Source organism: Accipiter gentilis, chromosome Z (assembly GCF_929443795.1).
Source record: "Accipiter gentilis chromosome Z, bAccGen1.1, whole genome shotgun sequence".
Classification (NCBI taxonomy): Eukaryota; Metazoa; Chordata; class Aves; order Accipitriformes; family Accipitridae; genus Astur; species Astur gentilis.
In genome coordinates this window covers 75,509,427-75,532,346 of record NC_064919.1, presented here as the reverse complement: position 1 = coordinate 75,532,346, position 22,920 = coordinate 75,509,427, and the positions used below count along the sequence as shown (strand labels likewise).

Below are 22,920 nucleotides of genomic sequence, written 5' to 3'. Positions count from 1 at the left end.
ATGTCACTTACAGATCGCATCTTACTTGTGAATAGGCCTATTTACTCTCCCTTACTACACCTTTTGGTTTGAATATACAACTGGTACACAGGAACAAGGCACAAGTATCTGTCAAATGACATGTATTTTGAAATATATTCACAGTTTGTGACACGACATGTCTTCACACCCCATCTTCAATGACTTCGGAGCAATATACCCAGTGCATTAAGGGATAGATTTGTTCATACAGAATTAAATTAATAAGCACAGGCATTTTAGCCTGGTATTCCTACAGGATACAAGTATGAAGCACAGGTGAATTCCCACTGTAGTGACTTTCTAGACCCTTGGCTAACCATGACCAGCTTCATTCTGGGCAGAGAGTACTTAAAAATTCCTTATGGAAATGGACACCTCAATACTGCCTGCAGTACGGAAAACTCTTCAGAGTAATGCACATTTTAGATGCCAAGGAGTTATCATACATGAGGTAAATTTCAAGATGCAAATCCATAGAAAACCAGGCATCCTTAGCTCTACATTCTTCAAATTATACAGTGGACTTAAAAAAACCCAAAACCTCTGTGTAATAAAATAATTTATTCAGTGTTAAAAAACAATGTAACTGGAAAGTTTTGTATGTAAACACTAAATTAGGAAATTCCTAAGTTATTACACTAGCTGCAAAAGTGGCAATGCATGACTGTACCAGCCAGCAGTTTTACATAAGAAGGTCTCCAAATGCAGCCTTTTTGCATCCAAAGGAATTTACGTATTGCTTCTAGAGTAGTTACAGTGCGGGACAACTGTTCATTTCTACTCCTTACTGAAGTCTGTGAGTAACGCCTTCTTGTGATCATTGAATTAATCACCAGTGATAAAATTAATCCAATCATTCACATGCTCTATACTTTCTTTATATGCCCCTACGCACTACTGATACCTGAAAATGACAGTGCTGTCTTTCTGTTGAAAATGTTAATGTTGTCACTGTTGGTTGCATTCACACAGGGGGAGATGAACAGACCATCACGGTAACATTTCACAAAACTGAGCCCTCAGGTTTTGAGCCCAGCTGACCACAGCTGTCAATTCTGATTATCCAGAGGGAAACTCCAGACTAATGCTTAGAGAACACATCACTCGTGCAGCACGTCAGAATCTGACAGGACAGGTAGATGAACACATTAGCAGGTGTAGTCTGATTAAATTTCTGATCCCAGATTCTACCCATGGGTGCTTCCATTTTGCTCGCAACGTATGTACCCTCATCAGTGATTACATAGTTGGGTCATACGACTGCTTCATAAATTCCAAAACAGAAGAGAATACTTCAGAAAAAGCAAAATAAGTGCAGTTATTCTTACAAATGCAAATTGCTGAAAATTTGTCACACAAAACCAATGGGAAGGGTCAAGCTTTCTTGTCCACACGTTCATTAGAATATGTTTCAATTAACAGAAATCTACTTTTCTACTTTTCTTCCCACTCTTTGCTTATGCAAAGCAAACTACACTGTCCTGAAGTGGACTAACACAACTGACTTCACCATTTCAGAAGCAATTTGAATATGCTTGAACAGCTGCAGACACATTGTTTTGTAAGAGTAACTTTAGTGTTTGTGCAAGACGACTCGGTAATCTGAAGCCCACTTTCCAGACAGACAACTGCTGTAGAACAGGCAAGGTATGCTGCTTCTAGATCTTCCTGCCAGCATGCCCCAGTGGTAGGTAGGGAAAGAGGATGCTGTTTCCCTCCCTGACCATGTCATACTGGCTGTCGGCAGCATTGAAAGCAGGATCAGCTGTGCTAAAGGTTTTCCCTGTATTCATTCATTCAACAGAGACAGTACCAAACTCTTAACTTCATACAGTCTGCCAAAACTAATTGGGAGGTCACTGAAGATCATGATGTAAAAACCTGAGTGACAAGATTTAGAGAGATACAAACACCTCCAGAACATAAGCCACTTAGGCTCTCCCATCCAAGTACACTTTGCTAGAAACTCCTAATCTTAGTGGCAGATATCTGCATATGTATCCTTATATGAGGAATTGTTAGTCTTCCCTCCTTTTGAAAATTATTACTGTACTCGTATGTAAGAGCTTCCAGCTCTGCAGCCCTCGCATATATAAATTAATCACTGGGATTTGTTAGAAATAAGTAAGTAACATTCATCTGAAAGAAACATGGAAGAACACTTTGCTCCACAAACAGCAAAATTAACGATATCTACTTTCATATGGATTTGGGTCATATCCCTACACCCGTCTTCAGGACACAGTAATCCCAGGTATCCATCCTGCCATGGTTTCTTTCTCCTCCCTCCCAGCAAATGCTGCAGCTTGTTCAGAAGCAGGAATGCATCACTCAGCCCCACAAGCCTTACAGAAAATACCAAGCTTACTCTGAAACTTTTTCCTCAAAGGATACCTTCCTCCGAGTTCTGTCACTCAACAGTTGCCAATTTTCACGAAGAACTTAAATTGTCTTTGAGCCTTCTACCTCCCATCCAATTTTTCTGAAACTGAACAGTGGGCTCTAAGTGGGCCTGACAGATGGACAGAGTACGCAACAGTTTAAATCTTGTTTCCTTAGGAAAACGGGGTTGGAAGGAACTGTCTGTAGGAAGCTCTAACTCGGACACAAAATAAGACTAGTTAGATGGAAATTAAAGCTGTAAGAAAGTTGTTTATTGCTCAGGCATAGCAATCGTTGCTCTGGCTGTCATAAAATGACAATCTTCACATTTTTAACACCAAATTAATATATTATGTATTAGCATACTTTCAGTCTTGAGAGACAATGAATTTTAGTGCAATGAGACTGAACAGAATAAATAACTAGGATCTCAGGAGTAAAAATTCATACCATAAGGATGTCTGCACAGACACCTATTTATACGTCATCTATTACCACAGTATCCAAACCCTTCAAAACAGTTAAGCATCTCTTTTCCTCCTCAGCTTTTAGGAGATGTAGCTTCATGTTTGAGAGTGTGTGGTTATGTGTGTGTGTGCGTAAGCATGTGGGTTTGCGTGTGTACTCGTGTATACATGTAACAATCCTAGGAAGAGGCAGATCAAAGGAGAGTTTATTTGTGAATGATCATAAGCCTTGTTCCTTATGCTGTGGGAGCAAATGGCAAAGTTTAAGTCCTGTGTCTGCAGAAGTTCTGTTGTGCCTGCCCTGGAACACTCCTTCATTTGACAAGGATTTTACAGCTGTAGTAGAATTTAGAGGGATATCGTGACACTTGGGTGCTTAAATCCTGTTTCATGGAAGGCTTTGATTATCAGGACAGACTTTGAAATTAAACTCTGCATTCAGTGCATAGCCAGCTGAACTCCAGGGCAAAGTTATCACCATGACCTGTTGCTAAATACAGAGGGCTGCTGTGTTTTACAACTGCTTTAGTTTCTATAACATGGAGCTTTCTTCCCGAGTATGAGTTGCAGCAATGAAATATGAAGGTCAGTGATGCAAATACTGTTGTGGTCAGGAGCAAGGCCGATAGAAAAGGACACAATGTACAGGTAGTTATGGAAAGACATTACTCGCAGACTGAAGAGTGCAATCAGTGCTTCAGTGTTTGACACAGATGCTCTGTTGTGAAGCAGTCCCCTTTTCCTGAAGGCAAAAACCCGGTCCCACTTAAGCTTACTGTCATCCAGATGCTAAATCAATGTCAGACAAGTGCTAATTTTGGCAGGGTATTTAGGATTCAGCATAATCCAGATGCTTGCTAGTCCAGCTTCACCTGGATGCTAATCTTGACAGGGCACTGAGAATTCAGGAAGAAGCTGGTATTCTTCCAACTTCATACATGTTGTTCAGACAGGAAAACTAAAGTGTAATTTGACTCCTCGGGTGCGACGCAGCTTTTAAGATTGAAAAATTGTTACAAATACCTTAATTAAAAGGACTTCAGGTATTTCAGAACATTGTTTCAGCTCTGAGGATGACAAAGAAAGAGTATTTGGTAACCAACAATATACAAGGCAACAGAGAGTCGCAGCGGAATGATTACAGGCATATTTTCTTTCTCTTTTGACAGAATGAATAGAAAATACAGAGTATAAATGGTGTCTGTACTGTGCACAGGCGTATGAATGATCCAGTAACTCTTAATTCATAGGTGGCATTAGAGAGAATTGATTTTTCTAATTCCTCACGAGAATGGTTAGGTCAAAGGCAGTAGTTTGTGGAATCACTTTTCTAGAGTGAATGGGTCTTTGGCACTGCTGGGATTATTGCACATATTAGGATGTGTAACATATTAATCTATTTCAAGGAATGATGCTGTTCAGGGATAGCTACAGCTAAGGCAGAAGTAATTTCAGATAATCTCACACATTTAAGAGAAATTTTTAGGCAGATATCCAGCTATACTGTGCATGCGTTTATTTGCGCATACTGAATGGACAAGTAACAGTGCAGGTGCTTGTTTTGTGCAACTGAAGAGGTGTTCATGAGTGCAAGTGGATATACTTTTAGATTTTAAAGCTCATATGCCTCTAGAACAGACTTGCAGTTCCTCATGCTGAATTCTCCTGGTGCTTATGGCTGTAAAGGCAGATTGTGGTTCTTTGCCCTTTAACAGAATTCTATAACCAGTATGCAACTCCAGGTATTTTCAAAACAAAGAGAAAAAAAAACCTTGTTATGAATGCTAGTTTCACAGGCCTTGGTCATGCTAAACTGCCATCCCCAGTTCTGCTTGTATGTACTTACAAACAGGATGCTGAATGTTACCACACAATTTTAAATGAATGTTTTTTCAGTGAAGCCTGATTTAAAGCTTTCCAAATGTATCTTTTAAATAACAGATGAAAAGTAACAAGTATCTCTTCACATACATTATTAGTTCATGGTTATGTGCTTTTATCCATCAATATGATGAAAAAACATCTATTCCCTATAAAATTCCTTACTTTAATAATGCATCTAAATATATTTAATTCTAAAATCTGAAGCCTTGGTAACGCTTCTTGAATATTGGAAGCCATTGTGTCATTGCCATCTCAGTGCAAAGCAGGCTGACTGGAATCCTCAAAAGTGCATCTGAAGTTCTTTCTCAATGTATTAAACTTAAGCTGTCCTTAAAATGAATCTTTGCTTAAAACTCATAAAGGAAAATGCATCTGATTTCCTCCCTCCTGGGACTAATGCGTCAGCTTAGACATTTTGGGAAGATGAGTTCCCAGCCATGCTGTTGTAACCTCTGGTAGGTGTCAGGAGCAGACTATGGACTGCCTGTGGTTCCATCTAGAATGATCTGAAAAAGAATTTGAAAAAATCCTGCTTATTTGAGCATATTCATGTTTTGAAACAATCCGGTATTTCATAATACCAGAGCACTAGGTTAGAGTTTGGATATGATCAGTTCCTGGTTTAGGTAAATATCTAACTAGATAACACAGGATTATTCACAAATATTTGAGCATGTGAATAGTGAATGAAGCCTGTGACCCCCCCTGTCAATAAAGACAAGCACATAAGCACTTAAGGATTCAGATGTCCAGATAGGACATGTGTCTGTGATGCAAATCATCTCACTCTATACAGGGAACATTGTCTTAACACTTTGTAATAGATGCTCGCTAAGCTGTGAGAAAACCAGCGTATCTTCAAACAGCTCACTGGTCATGATAAAGTACCCAGGGGTGTTTGTGGTCTGTAATCTCTATGACTTTGACTCATCTGCAAAAAAGCAGATACAGCTGACTAATGCCAGCCATGTAACTCAGTATCTGTTTAAAAATTGCTACTACCATCTGGCTCCTGCTAAATACTAACTATAAGTTTCAGACTTCTTACAGGTGAAATGAAAGGTCTTGCGTTTGTCAGAACACTAATCTGATCCCCCCCCGCCCCTTTCCTAATATGTCAGCATTTAAAGCCAATCAGAGTTGTCTCTTCTTCTCTGCTTTAGATGTTACTGACATCTGCTGCAAAGAATGCAGAAACTTGGACTCCAACAAAGAAGTTAATTCTTAACTTTTCCTCAGTTTTAATCACAATCAGGTATGGGAGTGTGTGTTTGAGATTTATGATTTGGAATCCTTAACAATTGGAAAGAATTTAAATTAAACTGACAAGAAACATCAAGCAAAGATAGCAGTTCTTCAGGAGTTCCTGTGGTGTTGCTGAACAGTAGTTCCTTTAAGAACTTTAGAAGTATTTTACTTAAAAATAAAAAAAGCTCTTGTAACATTTTAAATCTTGACCAACACCAACAGATGACAGTCCTAATGAGGCCAACATGGGAGGTATTTGTATAGTGGACCAGAAAAGGTCTGTAAAATAGAACAAAGGCTGCACTGTCTGGCTCTCCACACCAGTAGTCTCCAAAATCCATGCAATTCTTGTTGGATCCATACAGGACACACGATGTCTTCGCACACTGTGGTTTTCTCTTAAGGTCTATGGCTACATACAAGAGAGACCTCTTGGGACTTACCTAGTCCTAGACTCCAGCATCTTTGAATTCACCCTAACAGCTTCTAAAAGAAAATTCCATGCCAAGAAAGAGAGGACACCTCGATCAAAAGAGAGGATACCTCAACCAGGATGAAGTTAGGAGAAGATTTAAGAGAATTATTGGTGAGGTACGGTGTAAGAAACAATGCGTAAAGCATTTCTTTGCCTAGTGACACCGCCGTCCTTGTCCCTCACAGGTACTTTTCCAGCTTCTCTGTTCTCCCTTAGGGATACAAATAAATAAATTCCTGCAAAATCAGGAAAGGGAAAAGGATGGAAATCATAGGAACCATGCTACCTATAGCCCCATGCTACTCTACTACTACAACTGGCATTTCATACTCCCCTGTGAAAGAAATGCCTCATGTGTCTCGAGGCATAACAGTTCTTTCTATATACTAATGGGGTTACAGCACTTTAAGAACCTTCCACTATTTCTGATGACCATGACGGAGGCGTTTCTAAATGTGATCAAAATGCATTCCTTTGGAGCAAGGACAGAATCTCCTTATGCCTATGAAGAAAAGACGGAAAAACTCTCTTAGAAGAGTCAGAAACAAGAGTACCATTTTCAGAGACATCTTGGTCACTTATGGGTCTAAGCAGTGACTTCCAATCACCTGCTACCAATGGCAAGCTTAGGTGTTGGGGCTCTAACAGTTCCATGTTCTGGCAGGATGGTTTTTTGAAGCTGACACGGGTGCCTGGTTTGTTTGTGCTGCCAAGTGGAAAGAGATGGGCAGCCTGCAAGAGTTGCACAGTGTCTACGTTAGAGAACTGTCTATCCAATAACTACACATGGAATTTATGCATATTAGCAGTGCAATTCAATACTCCCATGTGCTGAATTTGTAACTGCCTGTAGTCAAGGTCCTTAAAAAGCCAGAGTCAGAGGACTTTGTCTGCACAGACACCTGGCACAGGTCTGCAAACACACTGGAAAGCCCCAAATCGATGGTTGAGATCTATTAGCAAAGCAGGAGGAGGTAGTGGCAACAGTCTGACATTATGGTACTCGTTGCAGAACAAGCCCCGGACACAGACTGATAGGGTGCCAAGTCCTCTTTATCCACAGGGGTCAGGAACAATTCGCTGTCTACCCGAAGGCAGTGCTCCCATACTAGGCTGTTCCATATGTCTGGCTAAGGGTAATTCTCTGTTCTGTTTGTTGAAGCAGATCTACCACACAGCAAAGAATGTAAGGCTTCCAAGTCCAAGGAGAGGAAAAACTAAAGGGGAGAGTCACGGAACTGTCTCAGGCCAGTGGCATTTCCCTCAGAAGGGAGCACTCTTGGTCCAATCACTCAATCAGCATTTTTCATTGTTTTATTTGTTATTTACTGAGAAAATTTTTCTTACGTGTAATAAAGAATTCTGCTCATCTGTCCTCACCTAAATCTAACAAAGACAACTGGAGGCAAACACAGTTACAATACTTAGCAGAGAAATGAACTAGCAATGAAAGAAATGGACGAAGAGATTTGCTTGACTTTGGTCAGCCTAGAAGTTTGCTGTCTAGTCTGAATTCATCTCCTCGGCTCACTCTGTATTCAGTGGGAAAAGATTAATACTTCCCAGAGAGTTATTGATCTTATCCATTCTCAAAATCCGCTTAAAGATTAATTGTTCTGTTTCTCTGCACTTAGGTTTACAGAGCAATTTGTTGGTAGAAATATCCAAGCTGTAACTGGTAAAATATTATCTGATAAAAGGAGCAGGTGCAGCAACTTATTCTTTATGGACTTTATGAAAATAGTATCTCTGCTTGAAAGTAAAGCAATAAAGAATTTAAAAAATGCTGGAGTAAATATCTATACTGAATTTGCAAAATGGTAGAGATACCTCTACTACCTTATACAGTGTCCTTATACATCATTAACATCCTGTTAATGAAGAATTCTGTGTAAAAAATTCTTACCAAAATGTCTTGCAAACAAACATAGGATCACTTTAGTGTTCATAACACTTCACTTACGGCATATATCATTTGCCTTCTTCCTCAGTCTCTAGCACTAAAGATAATTCTTATCTATTTTTTCATGTCTTTTACAGTGTCATGAAATAGATATCATAATCTAGGGAACTGTGTTATTCAGTTTAACAAGAAGGAAATTGCCTGTATTGAGAAAAGAAAGAACTATAATTGATTTCTTTTGAGACAAAACAGGTAGAATGGAAGGAAATAAAATGCAGGCATACTTTCTATTTATTGTAATGAAGCAGTCACTGAGGACTTAGCTTCTTAACATGTATGTGGTCTTAAGGAGAGGTAATCTCTGAAACAGAATTACATCAATAAAAAGAAGATGACTTATTCACACACATCCTTCAAAGAAAAAGAACACATGAAAATGAAAGATTTAAACAAATGCTCTTAAATATGCAGGATCTAATCTCTTGCATCCAAATGGATGCTTCTATGCTGATATTTAAAACTGACCTCACCCTGTTCTAAACCCATGAGGTATATTTTTCCTCCTGTCTTGGAAATGGGAGTTCCAGGGATAGGCATGTGTAAGAGGTGAATGTCTGCAAGTAAAGTAAGTGGGACTTGGATACCAGTAACTGACATGTATGCAAAATTAAAACCTTGTGGCTCTAAGAATAATAGAAGAGATTAAGATAAGCAGGAAATGCTAGAAGTCATCGAAAAAGCAGCTGAAAGGGATTGTTAGAATTGCTGTCAGTAACTGGACGTAAACGAAGGACAGATGCTTAAACTAAAAGATCAAGAAAAAACAGCACCTGACACTCATATCTCAGAATCTGTTTGCTGGCTGCCATCTGAATATTTGTATCAGAAGTCTCTGCAAATCAAAATAAATATTTAACTTGTAAATTTGTGCTCCTACACTGCTTTGACATTCCCTTTCCCCTCTTTTTTTTTTTCCCCTAGAAGAACAAAGAATTCTTATCAAGAATTCTGGAAAGGAATCAAGCTCCATCCAGAGTTTCCAAGTTACCAGTAACTCTTTGTAAAAGCCAATAGAGACTATGTAGGAATTACAGAGGGAATTTTGGATTATCTGGGAGCAATCCAGGGAGTTCTCACAGCTAACAATTTTCCCATTTCCTAAACAGAAAAAAGGTATTTGTGAGAAAATGTTGTATAAGAGCATCATGCTTTGCTTAGAGCACTGAATGCTACTGAAATGTAGTTAAACAACAATTAATAATGGGAACGAGCATTGTAAACTGCAATCTATTTGCCTAAAGGTGAAAAAAGACTTCCTTAAGGAAACAGTCACTTGTAGCTGTTACTCATACATGACTTAATTCTTGTTGAATAGTTGTTAAAAGGAAGAGTTTACAATATAAGGACAGTATGTTGCTCAGTTGCAGAGGGAAACTAATGCCATGAGCAACAACTCAAACATGCCCGCTGTAGTCCTTCTATTAGAAAATTGAATGTAATTGGCAGCTCCTGTATCCACTGTAGCTGTTTGGCACAAGCAAGTGAATTTGCCCCAGAAATGTGACTTGTCTTTTGCTAAGATAGAAGAGCTTTTAAGTCTGACAGCTGTTTCTGCCTTGCTTTCTGCAAATGTGACCCCAGCCTTGTTGTGAGCTGTATTAACAGCTTCTAGAGAAGGTTTAAGTCAGCAGCTTGCCCCTTATATCTTGTTTTAGTTGCATTCTTCCCTTTGAGGAGCCTACATTTTTGTGACGTTGAAGAAGGCTGGCAAAACCGGTGCATAAATCTTGACCTTCAGATTTCCTAATGAGGTAGTTGTTATAGCTGATCAAGAATCAGTCTTTTAAATCAAGTTAACCACTGCATAATAAATTATCTTAGTAAACACATTACACTTCAAGCCCTTAGTAACTACGTAAGCGCTGATGTGAATGGACTCAACTTTCACTTACTCAAGGAACACCTAGTATCTCAATACCTCTAGTCATTTCTACTGAAATATACTGAAGAAACTTTTAGGTAAAGCTTGACAATATTAAAATTTCTTAACCCTCAGCCTTTTGTCAAAAGAGTATTCCACTGCTATAAAGATGTGTAGAAGCTTGATCTGGCAAAACCTTGCATTTTAACAGTAGTAAGTCAAAATACTAAAAGGAATTACCGTCTTCTACGTGAAAAAGGGTATCTGTAACAGATGGCAGTTATAGTCAGCACGAAAAAAAAAAAAAAGTAGTACAATTGTCATTGCTTGCAAGAAAATACCTTGAAAGGATTACAGCATTCCCAGGAAAATTTCTGCTTACCATATCCACTGCTGCTCACTTGAGTTATTTTTTCATCATCTTCATCATCACTATCACAGTTTAATGGCTCAAAAGCTATTTCTGACTCTGCATCTACTTGATTGGCATCTGGCTCTTGCTCAGCAAAGCTTCGCAATGCCACAAGGCGGTGATGCATTGCTGCATACAGGTATTCGGTGTCTTTTGAGCTTGCCTGCAAAACATAAAATGCATTCAGTCCAAACTAACCAAGAAAACCCTCTGTTTGTCATAGAGAAGCTGACTGAGAAATTTTCAAAAGTAATGAAGGAGCTCTATTTTGTCCTTTTTAATCACAGCAATCCATTTAAGATTCACACTTAATAATTCATTTCAGAAAATAAATTTAAATACAAATAAGGTCACGCTTCTTTAAGTGGTCTGAGTTTTGCAATATGTAGCTGTTGATTATTTTCCCTATAGTTACAAGAAACATAAGCTTAAAAATAATTTCCCCTGAAGAATGGCTCAGTTTGTACCGAGTACTCGATATTCCAGACAATTCCCGAGTATGATTCGAGAAGTAAGAAAGCACTGAAATGTTAATATATGTATTACATTATTTTGGTTTACAGAATGTAAGAATTTTAAAACCTAACTACAAAAAATTATTTGTGATTATAATATTTAAAGATACTATGAATTCTGCTGCTATTTTTGAACAGAAGATAAGCATCAAGAAGAGTACTGAGAACTAGACAAGGCAGCATTTTGCCAGTACATAAAACCTTCAAGCAGCCATGTCCTGAGTACTGTGTTCCGTTCTGGCCATCACATCTCAAGGATATAGCACAATTAAAGAAGGGAAAGAGAAGGCCACCAAAAATGATCAAGGGTGTGATGCAGCTCCTTAGGAAGAGTTGAGACACTTCAAGTTTGAAAAGAAGGATAAGAATGGGGTATAACTAAGGTTTTCAAAATTATAAAAGTGGTAGATAAACTGCATATGGTATGGCTGTTCATCAAACCACACAATAAATGCACGAGCGTACGCTTAATGAAAGCAGTAGAGGATCAGCATAAAAGAAAGTGCTTTTTCACAGAGTTGAGTAATAACTTCTATATTTGCAGTTTCAGGAGAGAGGGGGGAGAGACAATGTAAATTAAAAACAGCAGGTCAAAAATATAGTCACAAAAGTTTAAAAAAAGGAATTGGAAAAATTCAGGGGCAATCATTTCACAAAATAGATAGCAAAGGAAACAAGTAGGGGTGCATGTTCTCACATCTCTAATCCAACACTGAAGGATGCTGGGGGTCAATGAGGTGAACAGACCATACAAAGTGGCCATGTTTGCCTGGGCTTCCTAAAAGCACTGCATTTGGGCATTGCCAGAAGTACCAGTAGAGTACTTCTTACATTGTCATGAAGCAGATCATCTACCAGAGGGTAACTACATATGGTCTTCTGTAGTCCAGCTCTCCACTTCTGTGCATCACATAGAGTAATTTCTATCTGTGTCTCTTGGCAATAGGAATAAATACATGTTGTTTGGATTGGAATGACACCTTTCAGTGTGTACAGGTGGAAAAGCATGCGAATTGGGAAGCAGCAGCAGATCAGGGTTGCCTTCTGTGCCACCCAGACTTGCAGCAGCAAACCGTTCTCTCCCTACAGCCGGGCAAAGAAGAAAGCAATTCAGAGTTGTTGAGATGTCTCAACTGCAAACTGCAGTTCTCAGTGGACAAATCTGAGCTCTGAAGATAACAGGGCTTTTCAGGAAACGCAGGGTCATAAATATGAAAAAGGCAGCTATTCAGTCTGATCATTTCTATTGGTAGCTTTTTACTTATTCATTGAAAAGCCAGAGTTCCTTTGTCACTTTAATCTAGTATGAACTCTGGCTTCTGCCAAGAGGGGTGGACTCGCCTCCGTACATCCTCTGACCCTTCATTTCTACCCTCTCCATTGTGCCAGTACCACCGTTAGGGCAATCACAGGGTGAATAGAATCAAGCTGAAAACCGAAATTAGCAAAACCAAAAAAAGCCCACCCAGATCAGTTCTCTGATCTGCCTCACTCATAGCTGTATGAATTCCAATGCTACCAAAAGCAAGGAGGGAGAAACAAGCATGGGGGAGTGGGCAGGGCCAGCCCTCTGCGCAAACCTGGGTGAGTACTGTAGGATCAACCGAATGGAGTCTTGTGGACCACCTACTTTGTAGTCAGCATCATATGACTCTTCTCCCTCACTCATGAGAAGCCCTTTGGATAATATCCCTGAACCAAATGTATCAATCATTCATGGGACATGGGAAAACCAAATTTAAATGGCAGTTAAAAATATCTGCCGGTGCCTTGGAGGAGTGGGCTCCACTGACTACTAGACCAGCCTACTTACATGCCGAGGCTCTGGCAGTGCCTGCTGGGTGTCTCACGCATTGACCAATCTGCCTTCCACACTCAAGAGTCTCAGTGTTAGTTTGGCTGGATACTAGCTATAGGGAAGGATACCAGCCGCTTCAGTGACGACTGTAGAAGTAGCTTCCTGCAACCCTTGCCACACACATGTACCTTGGTTTCCTAATACATGTCTTTTTTTTGCTGTCCAGAAGTGCCACAACAGAATTTAAGGGATGTTTACATTTATATACACTAGAAAAACTGTGCAGCACATCTGGCAATCCAGAACATTTCTAATTCTCACAGGCAGACCAGCTGTCCAGCACAGCCATACATAAGTCAATAACTGTTTGGAAGTGACAGACTTACAGTGCTGGCATATAAGGTGCATAGTGCTTTGCTTGTGTATGACATGTGACACTTCCTGGAAGTGGCGAGTTATTTTTCTTGCCCAGGAGGCTGAACCCTTCCCAGAAAGGTCTACTGGGGAAACCGGAGACATCCTTAAACTCAGGTGGATGCTCTCACTTCTTAACCTAGGACATATGTGCTATTTATTTGCAAGTTAAGTCCACCATACTTCCATCCTCAACTTACCAGCCCTTGCTAGAGAAAACCTGGATTCCCAAGACTATTGTCTTACATAAGGTGACATTGCAAAATCTATGTTCTCCTCAACTGAGAAATGGAGGTCCTACACTGGATGGATTACTGCAAGCACTGTGTCGAGAACCATGGCAGAAAGCTGCTGCCTTGTACCAAAGTAATTTACGAATATCTAACTACCTGTGTAGAAAATAGTGTTGCTTCTGTAAGAAACAGCAGTTGCTGCATATGACTGGAATGATATCCATTCCATCAGTGGCAGGTGAACCACAGTCTGGAAATGTCCGCCCTAAGGCCATATCCCATCTTCACACCTTTTTTTTGAAATACCAAGGGATGGCACTTTCTAACTCATTTCATAATAAAAGCCATGTAACAGCTAAGCTGAACAGCCTGACAGAGCATCAAAGGCCATTTGCTAAAACCAGAGCCTCAGCAAGTCTTCACAATCCTAGATGAAATGGGGATTTGGCTGGGGTTTTTCTCTCTTGCTTACCTGAATTAGAAATACTTGAACAGAGTGGTCCTCTTGGTCTGTTGCAGTGAAGCACAGGCTCTTTCTGTTTGCTCTTTTTATAACCATTTGATCCCACAGTCGGGTGTTGAGAATCAGTCTCAGGCTGCCTTGATTTCGCATAACTAAAATAAGAAGGTTTATATAAGGCATTGGAACCATCTTCGTTTTCACTGCAGCAGTCTTCTCTAGCACTTGTATACAACTAATATTTTCATGAGTTATTCTTTTTAATTAGGTCTAAAACCTGACATGATGAGATAACTATTTTTTAAAATACCAAAATATATTAGTTTTTTCAATACATCTGGCATACAAAGCAAATAATCTGCTGAAACTGTGCAATACAGTACAAAAAATGATAGCACAGTAACAACAACATTCTAGAAGTGACCTGAAACAGTCACTTGGAAAATCCTGGAAAAGCAGAACCAAAAGGGAGTAAACTGTCAGACTGGTGACTGAGCTAAAGATACACTGCAGCACAATTACACAGAACCCAACAACATATGCAAGCGTGAGTGTACAAACAGTGAAAAATGCCCAGTACCTCAGTTTGTAACACAGGTAACTTTATCAGGCAATGTTAAAAAGATGGCCAGCAACTTGACTTAAATAAAACTAGCTACTCAGTTTTAAATGTTCTGAAATAAACTTATGCTAGCCAGCAACAGTACAAGTTATTTAGTGTTTTGTGTATGTGTTACTTCGTTACTTAATTCTTACTTAGCCTTGACTGCAACATTCCACATTTATTGCTGGAAGTGTCATTAAGCCTCAGGGATCCTCTGCCTCTTTCAATCCAGGTTAAAGAAAGCTTGTTAAATACAAAAAGCTTGCAGTTGATCTGAAAGAGAAATACATAATGGAAATTGCCAGCCAATGTTAATATTACTGGTTCTAAAACTTTATGTTTTCAAACCTTTTGATACGGCTTTTAATACATCCATATGCATGTATAGAAAGATATATAGATCTATCACCATTATTACTTAAAATGAAATGGCTCCCAGATGTGTGCTAAACTTTCTGCTAGTTATGGAGGACATTCAGCATGAATCCCAGTTTACTTTTTCAATTACTTCATCTTCAGTAACTCTTCACCTGCAATACCCACTACCACAGCTGAATTTGTTGCAAATGTTCTACATCTTATTCCCTCACTCATTAGAAACATTATGCAGACCAGGATACCAGTAGTACCACTACTAGGAGAGTACCACTCCAAAGAGAGTAAAACTTTCATGTTCTGACAAGACAGAAGATTGAATCAATGATAAAATAATGCAACTTTCAATGTTAAGATTTTTAAAAACATATACATCATTGGTATTTTCTGAGAAAATAACATTTTGAAGATGAAGAATAGCAAGATACATCCTGGAGGGCCAGAAAGATAATTGATATTTTAGATGAACTATAAAACTAACTACTTTGACAACACATTGCTTTTTTCCAAACATAGTTTTGTCCAAAAAAAAATCATTACCCAAATCAGTTCAAATTTTGAAGTTTTAGTTACTGCTGGTACACTGTGTAGATGCTTATAAAATATAACTGTAGAACGCAGTTCTGAAGCAGCCACTTACTGAAAGGCACTATAAAATGAACAAATGTAATATGAAAAAGAAAATATCAGCCTATAGAAATAATGGGTTAGTAGAGTTATATCTTAAAGAAGTGAAAATTTAAAATATAAACTGAAGTTATTGTCAGATCTGTAATAGATCTAGATGATCTTCTCAACCACAAAACTGCTCACCATCAAGGCTTTATGAAATACATACCTGTAACACATTGTGTTCTGCTTCTTCTCCAGTTATAACGTCAACTTTATCTAACAGAATTTTCTCTACTGGCTTGCAAATAGAAGCAGCTGCTGATTCATTTAGTGTTGCATTCCTCAACAAAGCTGTTTCTGTAGGAGGCGGGGAAAAAAAAAAGGAAATCCTTTCTGTACGGGGAGTATTTTCAGAACAACAAAACTAGGACATAGGATGGCCTGCGACGTCAGTAAACCCTGTGGTATCTGATATTCTTTAGTGCTATTAACAAGTTTTTGGCCAAAGCAGTAAATACAAGAGAAAAAGGCTGGAATAATGCAAAATGTCTCACCTGTTCAGACTCATTTTGAATAGAACAGGGCTCTCTGCAGTTGCAGAGGTTTGCCCCAAGGGACAACTTGCAGAAACAAGCCCTAAATAATTAGAAGTTGATTTTCAAAATGAAACTTGCCTGTCATATTGCTGGGCAGATTAATAAATAATGAAAGACACACATCCTAGTATTCAGAATAGTAATACCTATACAATGAATACTTGACAGGAACACGAAAGGACAAGATTTGAAAGGAACATTGTTACAAAATTTTGTATTTTGCACGATCTAGATACGTTTTCCATAGGCTTTAATTTTTTATTTTTTTTACTTGTAAGAATCTTCATACAAAGCGGATGAGGATCCAAGACATCCATTAGTAAAGAGGGTGCAAAATTTGGCAAGAGGGCTCAGGATATGGGCCTTCTTTGGATTCCCTCACAGCCTAGGTTTATGTGGCTTGCCTAGTAGAAAAGCTCACACCAAAGTCACAAACAAACCCCGAAATCTGTCTGTCTGGAAGTTTCAGTCCTCCAATTAGGATACAAATATGGCAAAGTAATTTATATGAACAGTCACAAAATACAAGCAGCAGACAGCTTAAAAAACGTAGTTCAAAAATGCGGTCCAAAAGGCATTCACAAAGTTCACCACATTTTTTTCAAGTAATAAAAAATAATAATCTGTAATAAATAATAATAATAATCCATAAAACTCCATCCTTTCCTGAGTAACTTAGATCATTCATTCTGAAGTTAGTCCAGTTCAAACGTCATAAATCAAACTGTAGCTGCTTTCTGAACACAGATTTTTGGCACATGCTGCCAGTGTACTAGTGACTGGATAACTTGAGAATAGATGAAAATTATTGACCACCACTCATTTGACATCCTCTAAAATACAGTGAAACATAGTAACAAAGCTAACTGTACTTGTTTGCTAAGTACACTTACTTGTTTGTGGACTGACATGAAAAGGTTCTATGTACATGGATGTTATTTCTCCATTGTATGAATCAGCTCCATTACACGGCTGGGGATGCTTTTCAGGACTCTAGGAAAAAACAGGGGAAATAAGAATTCCTATTTAAATAAAATGGCTATGTTACTTCATATCAGATAGAACATCGAATCATTTAATGCATGCTAGGCTGAAGATTAGAAAATGGAGTATCTTCAGAGTAAAAACTGACCCAGATGATACAATTTCAGTCTCAAGTGGAAGTAACTTTATTGTCATAAAATCAGTATGTCTTTCTCCCACCAAGAAGAATGGCCTCTCTGTATGGATCCTGGACTAGGATTTAAATCCACTGAAGGACTTAGAGGTTTAAGTACCAGCTAATTTCCAGTTTAAGCACTTAAGCCCCAGAAGAATAGGTGAAAACTTTCAGACACCACAAACTTAACCTCAGAAGGATTAAGAATTTCCACGACCTTCAGTTTTTGCAGATAAAGTTCCTTAGGCATATCTAAATAAATGCTTCTGGCTCCTGACAATGCTCAGTGGCCCAACTCCTACCTCATACCTAAATCCTGGTCAGAAGTCATAACCCAGACCTATGGTTGCCAAGCTTTTTCACTGGCAGATACGCATACTGTTTTCATTCTACTTCTACTAGAAACTGAATTTCAATTCCCTTTTAAATGGTGCAGTCCTCAGCTTGGGAACCACCTTTTTGTCTGAGTTTCCTTCAGGACTTGATCCATTAAGCTATCTCACAGCACATACAACATAGTTGAACACGGACGCTATCTAGGATGGATGTTCGATTTTCCCCTCATACTAATTTCTCCCATCTCTTAACAGTTACAATGGAAATTATTAGAGCAGTATGGAGCACATTCTTTTATCTTGTATTTTAGCTGTCCCACTTTACATGGAATATAAAACCAAACTTTTTCGGGTTAAAAAATGAGCAAAAGAGAAGTGCGTACTAGTACAGGCTAGTAATTGGAGTACTTATCTAGGACGGGGAAGATAGAGATGCCTACCCCTTCTACAGCAAATATTAAGTTACTTTCTCCTCAACAGTCATTGGAATCATATTTTCTCACATCTTTAAAAGAACAGGATGACCTAAAAAGAATCAATCTCTGAAAAAAATTATACTCAGGAGTACATTAACATTGATAAAAAGTCTGCCAGCATTTACTGATCTTACCAAAACTCTCTCAACCATGTTTTCTCCAAACACAAAATCAGAATTGCTGCTGTTTTGTACACTTTCATCTTCAAACAACTGACTTCTGTGGGAACAAAATAACATAACAATGTGACTTAGAACTCTTTAGAACTTTGTAAAGAATACAAATAAGTTCACGCATTTACTTTTCCACACCTTACATTAAAGACAAACAAAAAATGACTACTTAAGTAATCAGACAAAATCTTTTAAGAGAATCTGAGAATATTCTCTCTGTAACATTTCACTAAAGGAACAGAGTATCACACTGTATTTCATGAAGGTTACTGAGGATGTTCCTTAAAAGCGAAGAATAAGAAGCAAAACAACATGCCGCCTCCTCCTCAGGTAAGTGTCTTACTCCAGAAACTTTAATGCGTTACATTTCTTTCCCTGTTTCCTTTTGCTCCACCAAAAGACTACCAATGATTAACAATTATCCCTTCATGTTCCTACAGCTCTCATGCCCTTCAGAATAATGTCCTCCCCAATGCCTTACAGGCACTCCTCGGTCATCTACCTAATGTCTTGGAAAGGCAGAGAAGCAGCGTATTCTAATGCACACACTTTCAATTCACATAAATACTGCAAAAATGTAAAGGCATGATAGCAGGTGGCTTATGAGAAGTTATAACTAAAACAAGAAGAAAGATCTTCTCTCCATTTTTCAATGACCTGTTCCATAGATATACTTAAAATAAGAAGTGAAGAAAACTAAATACTTGCAATCCTTTGGTACTGGCCCGCTATAGATTGGGGATACAGATTGAGGAGAAAATTTCATACAGTAGATACATCACTTTACATTTAGGATCTGGAATGTGACTGGTTCTGGCAGAAGATACATTAAAACAACACTTGTCCTTCTCCTCCTCTGTCCCTTCTTCCTTCTTAGTGTCTCAGGTTTTCCAGATAAAAAACATCAATTTTTTTTTGCATTGCCACCCTGAGTTTAACTACTCTCAGTTAGCCTCTTACCTCTCAGGTTTTAAGAGAAGGTAGCGAATGCATTTTTAAATAGTAACATACTCACAACTTGTAAAAAGTGTATTACTTGTGGATTACATTCAAGGATATTCTAATGTAAGTACAGCTGTGATTTGACCTGCTAATTACACAGCCACTTTAAATGTGACAGGATCCACTTTTTATAAAAGTCATTAGGAAGTCCTTGGAAACTTCGTGTGGAAGTTGTTCTTGCTGCTGGTTTGGGGCGGGGGGGGGGGGGTGTTGTTTGTTTTGGGGTTTTTTTCACAAAAGGCTTATAGGTGGTTCATGCAGTGTGCCCAGGTGGCCAAGAGGGCCAACGGCATCCTGGCCTGTATCAGAAATAGTGTGGCCAGCAGGAGCAGGGAGGTGGTCGTTCCCCTGTACTGGGCACTGGTGAGGCCGCACCTCGAGTCCTGGGTTCAGTTTTGGGCCCCTCACTACGGGAAAGACATGGAGGTGCTGGAGCGTGTCCAGAGAAGGGCAACCAAGCTGGTGAGGGGCCTGGAGCACAAGTCCTGTGAGGAGCGGCTGAGGGAGCTGGGGCTGTTTAGCCTGGAGAAGAGGAGGCTGAGGGGAGACCTGATCGCTCTCTACAACTGCCTGAAGGGGTCTGCAGTGAGGTGGGTGCTGGTCTCTTCTATCAAATAACTAGTGATAGGACGAGAGGAAATGGCCTCAAGTTGCGGCAAGGGAGATTTAGATTGGATATTAGGAAAAATTTCCTTACTGAAAGAGTTGTCAGACATTGGAATAGGCTGCCCAGGGAAATGGTTGAGTCACCATCACTGGCGGTATTCAAAAATCGAGTAGATGGGGTACTTCAGGACATGGTGTAGTGGGCATGGTTGATGGTTGGACTCGATGATCTTGAAGGTCTTTTCCAACCTAAATGATTCTATGATTCTATGCGTTCTGTAGAGCTTAATCACTGCATCTCTTGCTGGCCACAAGGCAAAACCATCCAAGTTCTAGTCTCTTCCTCTTCCAGAAGGATGACTTGGCAGGAAGACAATCTGATGTTCTGTCACAAACTGCATACTTCAGCACCACTTATCTGCTCTTCCAGATCATTCATCACCCTTGGGAGGGCTTAACAGCACCTATGTCGTGCAGAGGATATTCCTGTTAAGAAGCTGGGTTTGTTGCCAGAACTTTGGCGGTTGCCTCTAAAACTTAGTTTCTGTGTTCACAAATACAGTGCGCTTGAAATCTCTTCACACAGGATGAAGGAATTCCCAAGGACAAGCTATCTCCATTTTACACTTGAAGAACAAAATATTCCTTAACATTCTCATGCTCGATGTGTTGCTAAGACTAAGAGCAAATAAGAAAAAGAAATCAGAAAATCCATCCCTTTTCAGCCTTGAAGCCTTCCATATGTGTTTTGGGCCATGAACAGGGAATCTAAAGTGTGTTTAAACTAATGAGTTTCTAATCCTTAAGAAAACTGCCCACTAAAATTGACTGAATTGTGATCAGTTTGCATCCCGAAATTTTGTCGGCTGCTTCTAGGCTGCTCCGGTAGCAACTTGGGAAGGATAGCAGTCTGGAAGAGTAAAAAAACCTGAAAGTAGAGGTTTGTCTCAAAAGAAATAATGTGGGAAATGGATTTTGATTATTTTTGGAAATGTAAGGAAGAAGTAACTGGTGCAGGATCTTTCTTCTTCCGGACAGTTAATTGGAAGTGCCAGCCTTAAAGCTGTATTAAAACTTCAATACCCTTATGTTGCTGCAGGGCAAGAACAAAGTGTGCCCGGGATGACATTGCCATGGAGATTCAAAACAGAGGCACTGAATTCAGGGAATGAACACTAACAAGGGAGAACAGGAGAAGGAGAAATGTGGATAAGATACTGGAAAGGGACTACGGAAAGGGAGTAGATCCAGGTACTGTCCTCAGAGTGTCCAGAAGGGTCTGAGTAGCTGCCAGTTCCAGTGCCGGCCTTAAACCCTGTCAGTTTTCCAAGCAAATCCTTGTGCAGAGCTGAATACATGACCAGAAGCCTGAGCTTTCCCAGCATTACATTTCTGTCACTTACGACACAATCTTCTCTCCAAGTTTTTAAGCCGACTTAAGAAACTGCAAATTTCTTCTTTTCAGTTCATTACTACAGCCCGTTCAGGAAACGGAACCATTGGTGGTTTCCTGGGACGTGGACAGCTGCAGCAACTGCAGAGGGCTAACAAACCATTTTCATTCATCTCTCTACAGAATCATGTCACATAGAGAAGAGGTGGAAGAGGAGGGAAAGCAAGAGGGACGTTTGCAGGCAGCAGCAATCCCTGCTGTTGAGTGTGTCTGCATTTTATTTTGTAAATAAACACTAGCTACATCTCGACTGATAATTAAAAACAAACTCAGAAAATTCTTTACTTAGCAATGAGCAGGTCTGGCTGCAATGTTTACTACTGTTTAGCATGTATACGGAGTTTATAATAAAGTTGTTTGTTTGAATACTTGTTGTCAAGCTATCTATGAGAAAACAGCTATGCCCAAAAGACTCTACTGAAGTATTTTAAAGCATCAGTCACTTAATACACATCGGAAGAATGGCACTTACACCCCCTGCAATCTCAGAAGAGCAGTAAGCACCTGGTTGTATTTAAATTAGTTTTCAACTTGTCAAATAAACCAACATTTACCACAACTGCGATATGCAGAATTAATGAGGCATGAATACCCCAAAGAGATTAGCAATTTCCTTTTTAAAAAAGAAAAGGAAAAGAAATACCATAAGCACTTTTAAGTCTTGTAACTTGTCAGCACTCAAACACTGCATTGCATTTCTGTGTCCATCTACTTCACAAAAGAAAGCCACTCACCTATCTTTTCCGAGATATTGTGCAGCTGACAGAAAGTAAATAGATTTGAGTAGCGATAGCAACTGATTTTGAAGTCAGTACCACCTTCCCTTTAGCTTTTCTGGTATATGCATTGCCATCATTTTGAATCTGCTAAAATTCCAGCATGCTCTGTTGGCTCCATGTTGTTCTCACAGGGCACCATCACTGTGATAGACAGCATTAACTGTGATAGACAAGGACAGGCTGGCTCTTCCAAAATCACAGTGAGCATCTGCCCTCTAATTATGCTCTTCTTGTTGACAAAGACTAAGAATCTAAGTTCTCTGTGCACCTAAACACTCCTTACTTCCTCAGAACCCCAGCACTGTGCATCCCAAACGTTGTGTGCAGGAAGCTTTATCTGTGGCCCATCCAGCCCTGAAGGAGACTGGACTGGACTCCTTTGCAGTTAAGACGTTCTCTGCCCTCTTTGGGTGGGAGGGGGAAAGGAGGCAACATCCCAGATGTGCTATCTGTGGCCCTAGCCATTTTAAAATGTCATTCTCTCATCACAACTGATCTCAGGCGTATTCCTGATGCTCACAACTTCCAGGCAAACAACCCTCATCAACCATCAGCAAGCAGTATTAATACCTACAAGATAACCTGCTGGCTAACCACAGACCTAACATTCTCATGAG

General features: G+C 39.4%; 3 protein-coding genes across 5 annotated transcripts in view; all 3 read right to left on the bottom strand.

The window, feature by feature from the left end:
- The window catches only part of NADK2 (NAD kinase 2, mitochondrial), a 367,514-nt gene that overhangs the window by 198,169 nt on the left and 146,425 nt on the right, over positions 1-22,920 (bottom strand). The gene's annotated exons all lie outside the window — the stretch shown is intronic.
- Positions 1-22,920, bottom strand: part of LOC126036567 (arginine-glutamic acid dipeptide repeats protein-like) — a 178,969-nt gene that overhangs the window by 100,717 nt on the left and 55,332 nt on the right. The gene's annotated exons all lie outside the window — the stretch shown is intronic.
- The window catches only part of LOC126036555 (ran-binding protein 3-like), a 33,297-nt gene continuing 15,287 nt past the window's right edge, over positions 4,911-22,920 (bottom strand). Inside the window, exons 9-15 of the mRNA XM_049796493.1 lie at positions 18,425-18,509; positions 17,214-17,313; positions 15,951-16,081; positions 14,890-15,010; positions 14,146-14,288; positions 10,684-10,876; positions 4,911-5,260 (exon numbers count right to left, since the gene is read on the bottom strand). Coding sequence (XP_049652450.1) covers positions 5,217-5,260; positions 10,684-10,876; positions 14,146-14,288; positions 14,890-15,010; positions 15,951-16,081; positions 17,214-17,313; positions 18,425-18,509 — 817 coding nt within the window. The 3' untranslated portion in view covers positions 4,911-5,216. The remainder of the gene's footprint in view (positions 5,261-10,683; positions 10,877-14,145; positions 14,289-14,889; positions 15,011-15,950; positions 16,082-17,213; positions 17,314-18,424; positions 18,510-22,920) is intronic.